General features: G+C 34.1%; 2 protein-coding genes across 3 annotated transcripts; one reads left to right on the forward strand and one right to left on the reverse strand.

The window, feature by feature from the left end:
* The first annotated feature begins 339 nt into the window (after nt 1-339).
* Nucleotides 340-1,255, forward strand: LOC108202494 (uncharacterized). The gene is made up of 2 exons (XM_017370908.2): nt 340-597; nt 744-1,255. The coding sequence occupies exons 1-2, from the start codon at nt 506-508 to the stop codon at nt 1,066-1,068; spliced, it is 417 nt and encodes a 138-aa protein (XP_017226397.1). The 5' UTR covers nt 340-505; the 3' UTR covers nt 1,069-1,255.
* Nucleotides 1,256-1,297: 42 nt separating this feature from the next.
* LOC108202491 (tubby-like F-box protein 3) lies at nt 1,298-6,133 on the reverse strand. 2 transcript variants are annotated; one of them, XM_064084346.1, is made up of 6 exons: nt 5,706-6,133; nt 4,246-4,333; nt 3,738-3,867; nt 3,400-3,579; nt 2,543-3,006; nt 1,298-1,653 (listed from the first exon to the last, which is right to left on the reverse strand). In XM_064084346.1, the coding sequence occupies exons 1-5, from the start codon at nt 5,985-5,987 to the stop codon at nt 2,550-2,552; spliced, it is 1,137 nt and encodes a 378-aa protein (XP_063940416.1). In that variant the 5' UTR covers nt 5,988-6,133; the 3' UTR covers nt 1,298-1,653; nt 2,543-2,549. The 2 variants fall into 2 exon arrangements, with proteins under 2 accessions (XP_063940416.1, XP_017226393.2); XM_017370904.2 differs by having other exon boundaries at nt 2,543-3,003; nt 5,706-6,127.
* Nucleotides 6,134-9,076: the final 2,943 nt, after the last annotated feature.

A 9,076-nucleotide genomic window follows, 5' to 3' on the forward strand; every position in this document is an offset into this window, starting at 1 on the left:
AAAATCATTTACCATTCCCAGTTATTTATCTTCGCTGATAATGCGTTACTAATAGATTGTTTCGAATCATTATCAAAACTGATATATATCAGTATTGCTAATTTGCTATCAGCAAACTCCTTCAAAAAATGACGTCCTATTCGTTTTGTTATTCAATTTTTGTATTTGATGTATATCATGTCATGTTGATAAATAGTAGTATTTCATCATTGCTACAAATTTGAAACTATGACTGCTTTTCTTTATTACTATTTTTTTTTAGATATGACTGATTTCTGTTGATCTGTTTATCTCTATGTTTGACACGTACGAAGTGCTGACTCTGGATCCAAATAATAAAAACTGTAGAAATTTAAAGGAATTATCTGTCCACAAAAACAGGGCATAGTTCATGAGACTATACTTATCTATTCTCCATCTTCACCTCCCTTGTCTGCTGGTAATTTTGTGTTGTACAAAACAGAAGCCTGTAACAAAAACTGAAGGAATTTCCGAATAAGAAGCCATGAGAGCTGCAGATGATCCTTGGAGAGAAGAAAGAAGCCAGGGCTTGTTAGGCAACTTCTGTAGTAGCTTTTGCAACTCTATCTCTTCATGGTCTCTTTCTTCTACTTCTACCAATTTAAGTATATTTTGTTACTACTATATATCACAAATATATATCATACGATTTCTTCAACTCAACTGAGCATGAATCTGCAGTACCCCTAATAATATGTGTCTATTTTCACTGTTTATTGCAGTCTCTACTTGGTTTGTTGTTGCTGGCTCTTACAGGACTGTCTTCCTGGCCTTCGTCGTCCTGCTCACCACAGAAATCATCCTCCTGACCCTCCTGGTCATCATCCCAGGCCAACTGATCCTCTTGTTGGTCCTAGTCCTGCTCCTTCTCGTTTTGGGACTCCCGGAGGTCTGCCTGGTGTTGCTAACCCGCTGGCTGGTCCTATGGGCGGGACTCCCGGAGGTCCGCCTGGTGTTCCTAACCCGCTGGCTGGTCCTCCGGGCGAAGATCCGGTCAGGTTTGAGCCACCAGGCCCACCTGAACCCCCTGGTCCTCGCCGCTACTGATCTTTAGGTTTCAATTATATGTTGTGTATAAGTGCACTGGTATCAGAATGTTTCCCGGAACTAATGCTTCAATGAAGTGCAAATGTATGTACAACTTTCAATTTACCAAGTTCATGTGATGTGCTTGATTACATGAAACAGGTATTGTAATAATAAATTTACACTAATAAACAGGAACTGTTTCCAATGATTACCTCTAGAAATGTTTGTTTCTCTACAAAACAAGTGCTGAAGATAAGGCAACAAGACAAGAGAATATATTTCAGTGACTGATAAACATATAAGTTTTTAGATACCACAAGTATTTTAAAAAGTTAAGACAACAATCACATTCGCCAAGAGTACAGTGGTAAAGACTGGACTAGAACAAGTCTCACAGAGCTCGACCGGCTACAAGCCTACAACTACTATGAAGAAGAACCCAAATAAAGTTAAATATCGAGAAAGTAGGCACAATTGGTGCATGCCTCTCTTGATGTCTGGGCAATTAACATTAATGGCAGAAGAACAAACCATATGAACAAGCTATCTTGGGTCCTGTGTAATCTACGCCTTTGTCAATAAGATGTGAGGCCTTTGTCTATGCTGAAACAAATGACATGTTCCACAGTATTAGCACATGGAAATACTAATTTGTGTTTCTAATTTATGCCACAAGTATGTTAACATGACAAAGGTTTAACTTCAACAGATAAATTACTACATATATTTTTTCTAGCCCCACTTGGCTTGTTATCTTTTCAAGCTGATATTATTACAACTCCCGTTAATTTCCACAAATGGTCAAATTCAAACCAAAATGAAGGTCATAATTAACTTCTATAAACCATATTCAAATTTACCTAATCAACGATACAAATATTAGTTTCATAAGGAATAACAACCTGAATTGACATCCCAGTTAGTTTAATAAGGAATAAAAAATTGAATAGACATCCCAGTATGAATTTGTTAGGACAATAAAGGACCCTCCCCTCTTCTAAATGTTATTGGAAGAAACTATGATCATCCAACTTAATCAAATCCTGATGTTAGTTCAAAACCCAGCTTTAGACCTCTTCATCTAGTAGATAAAAACCAAAGACAATATTCAAAGATGAAAAAAAAAACAATAGTAGCATTGTGTTGGTAGTGGGAGGAGTGGAATTGAGCAGTGTGAAATATAGGTATGTTTACTTTCCATCAAATCAAGTGGCGGAACAGACATTAGAAACATGCAGTGCTACAGTGGGGAATCCAGAAGTGACAGCATACTCAAAACTAAAGTACAAGCACCCTAGAAAACAGGGAACTAAAAACAATCCACAAGCTAAACCACTTTCTCTTTCTTATTTCCGTGTGTTGTGTGTTTGGCAACATTAACACTAGCTAATATATCATGGCTCCATTAAGCATGAGAATAGCTACGTTAATGTAGATCTTGAGAGATGTGTGTGTGTGTGTGTGTGTAAGAAGTTTCTAGGGTTATTCTTACCTGTAATTCATTCACAAGCAATCTTTGTGTCAAAGCTACTAAGGCAGATGGCAAACGCCTGGAATGCCGATATTGGATACCGGTAATCCATTGTAAACACATCCTTGTCCACTTTACCAAATTGTAGAATAACCTCCTCATGTTCAGGTGTGATCCCTCCACCTTCAGCAGAAGCAACTAGCTGAAAGTTCTTCACCGAGGCAATTGTTACACGTCCATTAAAATTTAAACACCAGCATTGTAGCTGCTCATGCCATCTGGGAGATTTATTTTTTAAGATGAGCTGTCCATCTCTCTGACTACATAAAGGTCCGGAAAAGATCTCGTTCGTGATGATAGGTAAAGATGGAGGGGTGTCAATGCTACTTTGCCGAAACTCAGTCTGTGTTGGAGCCACACCTCCTGGTTTAATAGCAGAAGGGGAAATTGTGTCCATGACGCAATGCATTCTTCTTGGGCCCCTGCTGAATCAAAAAAGTAAGGTAAAGTATTCCAGTCAAACCAATACGCTTTACCCATGGGGTAAGCTGTATTATATTAAACTTGGTACAGAACATAGTTGCTTACCCTTCCACTTATAACTTATTCTATAAAACTTCTTTTGACATGTATGGAATAGATTCACCTTTAGAAAAAACTATATTTTCTGTGCAGAAAACTGTTGTACCCTCTTTTCACACACACTGCGGATTGTATACATGCTAAAACTATTTTAATCCTACATTTATATACTCTGGTACATTTGTGCAGCATAATTTCTTTGTGATTGCTATATTGCTATTTTTCTTTTTCTAAATTGCTATATTACCGGTCATAAACAATAATAAAATAGAATGATGCATAAGGATTTTGCTTACCTGGAACCCAAAACATTTAATTCAAATGAAATGCGCGCTACTGGATAGCTTCCAGAAGGAACACTAGGCAAGACTTGTTTTGATCCTATTAGCCTAGTAGAACGATTCCTTGTCATTTTAGCTCCCGTAGGAAGTGGCAGAGCATCATATACGGAAAACTTTGTCCCTAAGAAATTAGATCTTTGCCAAGGAAGAACAAGGGGGAAAAAGAACAATTAAAATGGCAGAAATGAAATGATATGAACAAAAAAAATGGCAGAAATGATTAGTATTCAAATATCAAACAAGTTTTTTTTTTTTGTAAGGAAATATCGAACAAGTTAGATAAGAGAACACACTTTAGCTTTCCAATATATGCACAGCTCCCTTTTGACCTATCATCAGCATTGAGAGAGATGATGTATTCTGTGAAAGTTGCATGTCTGGACTTTCGAGCACCAAGAAGAAACTTTCCATTTTCAGCCAGCGCTACCGATGAAGATCAGATAAAGAACAAAAGTCAAAGACAGTACAGTAAAGAATGGAGAAACCTAACCGAGAAATGAATACTCCACCAAGGATCCAATACTTGTCAGTTGTCGCAAAAACATAAACAAGAGATATAGGCATACTCGGAGAAACTGGAAAACCGTTCAGCATTAACATGTCAAAGTTTTAGTAAATGGTTCTCTATTTCATACCATGTCTATCACAATGAATTATAAAGCAGAAGTCAACTTCACAGCAACCGATTTAATATAAATCACTGTTTTGATCACTGAAAATGATAGCCCATTAATAAGATGGTTTTGTCGCACTGTTGCCAAGATATTCAAAAAAACTACAGAAGCAAATATTAATGCACACCTTGAGATAAACTGAGGTACAAATTATATGAATGTGCCGACCCATTCCTTTTTATAAAACACCGGATAAGGGAATCTCTAGGACCAGGCTGCAAATTAATTATAGAAGATAAAATGAGAAGAAAGAATTAAATGCAAGTACTAAAACTAGAATTGACATTAAAAATTAAAAATTAAGATAAAACACGGTAAAACATGGTACTCTAATGTCCTCATTTCCTTATTTCTTTGTCCCAAAAAAATCGTCCACATTTTTTTAATATGGTAAATTTCATGCAAGTTGGTTGATATAGTTAAAAGATGATACGCGTATTTTGTAGAATTAAAGGTTGATTTTGATCAATGGACAAGAAAAACAGCACGAAGGGAGTATTTGTTTTAGGATTACAAGAGGGGGAGGGACAGGTCAAAGGGCCTTAGAAGTTTCTCTTTCGGTTTATACTAGTACTTTCCACACCCACAATTCATTGCACTGTCTTTTTCTGTTGTTCCGCTAGTTCTGGCAAAGCTACAATTTATTGTATTGTTGTTCAATGCTGTATCGCCTTTTTTTTTTCTTTCATATATCCAAAAAATTCCAATGTTTTTCATGAAAATCTTGACATCGGCATTACAACAGAAACACATGTCTACGTCCTACTATATCTGTTCCAATCACAAATTGTAATCCTAGCCATATACATGCACTTTACTTGCTTTAGAATTTATCTATGTTATAAGTAATTATACACATACATCTAAATAAAATCGACACATATTCATATAGGCCTCATTTTGTATTAGTTATGACTTATCTTGTGCCCCAGGGCACAGGTTAGCCATTCCAATAATCTAATCACCTTTGACTTTTAAAAAAACCATGGGTCACCTATGTAACTTGAAAACCTTGGAACCGAAGTTCCTCTATCCAACTTAAAGGCCAGCCAACCAAATAGTAAAGCATTTAGGTTCCAAGGTACTTGCGGTCTCATAACCGAGGCAAATTGAAACAAATGAAATCATACGCATCAATATACCCACATAACTAATCCATTTGTTTGCATGAAAAACACGATTTCGAGTAACAATTTCCCACCAAAAAAAAATAAAAATCATTCCGGAAAAAGATTTCTCAAAACACAACTCAAAGTCCTTTCTAATCTTCTTAATCAAAGTCATACTTAAACATCTCAAAACCAATATTCTAAACATCGGTGAACTCAGAAAAGCACTCGGAGATTAGCAATCAACTAAACCATAACTTATAGAGTAATTCAGCAACGAGACCGATTTCCTTGAAATTTCCTATTTCGATAACCGGCAGTTAATTTTCCAAAAACTGAATAATTTATACTCTGCTCTGTTGTCCCGGATACCTGGTTTCGGCTCTCGCTCCATGAACAAATAATAAGCCTAATTATATCAAAAAATACACAAACAAGCGCAAGAAAATCAGAAAAACCCGAAAACTCGAAAACAAACCTGTTTGACCGAAATCGGAAAAGTCAAGACTCCCGAAACTTCCGGAAGCCTAACAATCTCCTTGATCAACACGTTCCTCCAACTCCGACACACTCCGGCACACGCCACCACGCTCCTCCTCATCGGCCACTCACTCTCCGACGCCTCCACCTTCATCAACACTTCTCTCAACAACTCCTCCGGCATTATCGCCCACCGGCAACTGCTCTCCGGCGCCGGCTCCGCCGACGTCTGAACATTCCGGCTAGGCTTCGATCGGAATCCGACGTAACTCAGTTTCATCTTCGCGTGGAGTCAAACTTACAGAATCGCAGATTTATAAACTATAAATTATAGATACAACTTACAAGTGTGTGTATGTATATGTGAAGAGTGAGAATGTTATTTTGTACCAACTACTTAACTTATCGTTGCTTCTTCGTCAAACCAACAGAATAATAATAACTTGTTGCGAAACGTCGTCGTTGGGTAGTGTTAGTTGAAAGAGAAATCGGCGGATTTAGATTTAACAAAAAGTGGATAAAGTGATACTTCCCAGCCTAAGGCTCATTTTACCGAACACGTGTTCTCATATTTTTATAAAATATAATTTTAAATTAGTTAAAATAAATAGTTTTAAATAAAAAATAATTTTAAGATTTTTTTTTAAAAATAAATTATGAAATTATATTGTATAACAATATTAAAATAATATTAAATAATGAAAGAAAATTGTCAAGAAATAATAGGAAAGAAATGAGTATATTTTTGTGGAGCTTGCGTGTTGGAATCTATTTGTTTGATTTTTTAAAGATATTTATTTCATATCTGATTGTTGTTTATATGGAAATACGATCATTTAGTTTAATTACTACTATACTGTTTTTCTGTTAGAGACTTTGTGTTGTCATGTTTTCTCTCACAATATTTCTTCAGAGTTTTTCTTGTACTTCAATAATTCTATATTTTTTTTGTAGTCCTGCTAAATTCGAAGTCATAATATAATATAGATAAAGGCAAAAATATACAGAAAAAACTCTATAATAACATACTCAATATATAAAATATATGTCATATAATACTTTATATATAAAAAATATTAAGAACATATGCCGTATTACAGAATATGAGCAGAACATATTTATAAAATTATTTTTGATTATAAAAAATGAATCATATATTTTAAATTCGTTATTTAAAAGATATATTCAAATTATATGATTAAAATTTAAAAATACGTGTTAAAAATTAAAATCGAAAACCACTTGTTAGCACACGAGTTGAACAACTTATGCAATTAACAACGTTTTCTTGGAATAGTTAGCACTGAATGCTTAATAATAAACTCGATCCTAATGAGTTAGTTAGAAACTGATTGTTAAATAATACAAGTCCATTTATTTTGAGTGTGTTTGGTGTTGATAATGTACTCCATGCAATAGAGTAGACAATTTGCAAAATGATAGTCTTGTTAGATTCAACCGCAAATCTACCTATATACCTAATTAAAGAATTTGCAAAGGGCACTCTGTCACTAAAAGAAAAAGTTGGCCAATTCGAATTTATATTCATCATTGGAGTCAGTTGAATCAACACTGTTTTTTTTAGCTTATTGCATTTTGTAACTCCACATTTTGGCTGATTAGCAAATTAGATTCGACACTTTGAAATGTGACAGTTTGTAACCTTAAGTTTTATTTAGCTTTCGGTTTGTAACCCTGGCCCACACATCCGTTAAAAACAGCTGTTAATTTTAACTGTTTGAGAGATGACAGTGTGTATATTAGTTTCTAACAGCTACTTTACTCCACGTGACCTCTCAAAATTTATGTATCATATTTAGAAATTATTTCTAAACACACACAAACAATTTAAAATAATTTTTAAATTACGTATTTAGATATAGAATCTGAAAATTTATTTATTTCTACATAAACGATGTAACTTATATTTAAATTTTAAAGTAAATACATATATTAAAAATTATTTGTAATTTAATATATATTGTTGTGCGTGTTCAGAAATAATTTTAAAATATAATACATGAATTTTGAGAGGTCACAAGGGATAAAGTAGCTGTTAGAAAATAATATACACACTGTTACTTCTGAAATAGTTAAAATTAACGGTTGTTTTTAACGGATGTGTGGGCCAGAGTTACAAACTGAAAGCTAAATGAAACTTAGGGTTACAAACTGTCACGTTTCAAAGTGTGGGTCTGATTTGCTAATCAGCCAAAGTGTGATGCTGCCAAGGGCAATAAGCTCTTTTTTTTCATGACCTAATCTTATTTATATTTCTTTATTGGTAAAAGAAAATGTTACTCAAAAATTATTTATAAGCAATTTTTTTGTCTTCTTATTACAGCTATCTTGGCTGATGATCCCAAGCCAAGACAAAAAATTCAAGTGAACAATATTGGTGTGTCCCTTTTAATCTTTACCTCCTCATCAATCATTTTTTAAAGCAAAAAGGAAGTTGCATGAAAGCAAAAAGGAAGCATCCACTGAGTATGAATCTATGGCCTAATAATTGAGTTTCACATTCTTTAGAACATTGTTGTCATCATAAACGTGGAAGGCCGCAAGTCCCCAACCGTTGCTCCCTCCGTCCCATCCACCGATTTGTATACAAATGGTTGGGACACGGAAACCAAAAAATTGGATAAAAATAGTAAAGTTAGATGAAAAGTAGGTATAGTGGTAAAACTCATTTATATTTAACAATAGATTTGAGATAATAGAGAAAAATAGTGGGTGTAATAGTGTTTATATTATTATAAAATGGAGATAGTGGAAGAAATTAGTTGATGAAATAATGTTTTATATTATAAAAATTTACTACTTTTGGAATATATACAATTGATGGGACGTCCAAAAAAGAAACCGTATACAATTCATCGGGAGAGAGTATTTTCCACCCTAAAATTCTACAAATCTACAATAACACAATGCCATCTATGCAAATCATATTATTATGTCCCTCTAATCCCACAAATCCTGCACCGTATAGCTGAATTATCTGATTTGTCGATCAACGAGTTTTAGCGTGAAAATAATAATAATAAATAAATATTTATCATATTTGTTTGAGCGTAGACAAATTAGATATTCTCTCACTTCTCTATTTTTTGGAGGGAAGATAATAAAAATAATTGTTCATGTCTGTTTGGTCGAGTTTATTTTAAAAAAATTTAAGGACTTATCTTAAGAAAATATATTTTTTATTTTTTTAGATAGAAATTTTAAGAAAATGTTGTATTCTTTATTTAGCAAAGAAAAAGACTTGTTTCAGAAAAAAAAAACAGACTTTTATCTCTCAAAAATAAGGTCAATCACACATTGGCATAAAATCTAAGGCATGTACTCTACTCCTACACGTGTTCGTGAGGA

The sequence above is a fragment of the Daucus carota genome, chromosome 9 (genome assembly GCF_001625215.2).
Source record: "Daucus carota subsp. sativus chromosome 9, DH1 v3.0, whole genome shotgun sequence".
NCBI classification, from domain to species: Eukaryota; Viridiplantae; Streptophyta; class Magnoliopsida; order Apiales; family Apiaceae; genus Daucus; species Daucus carota.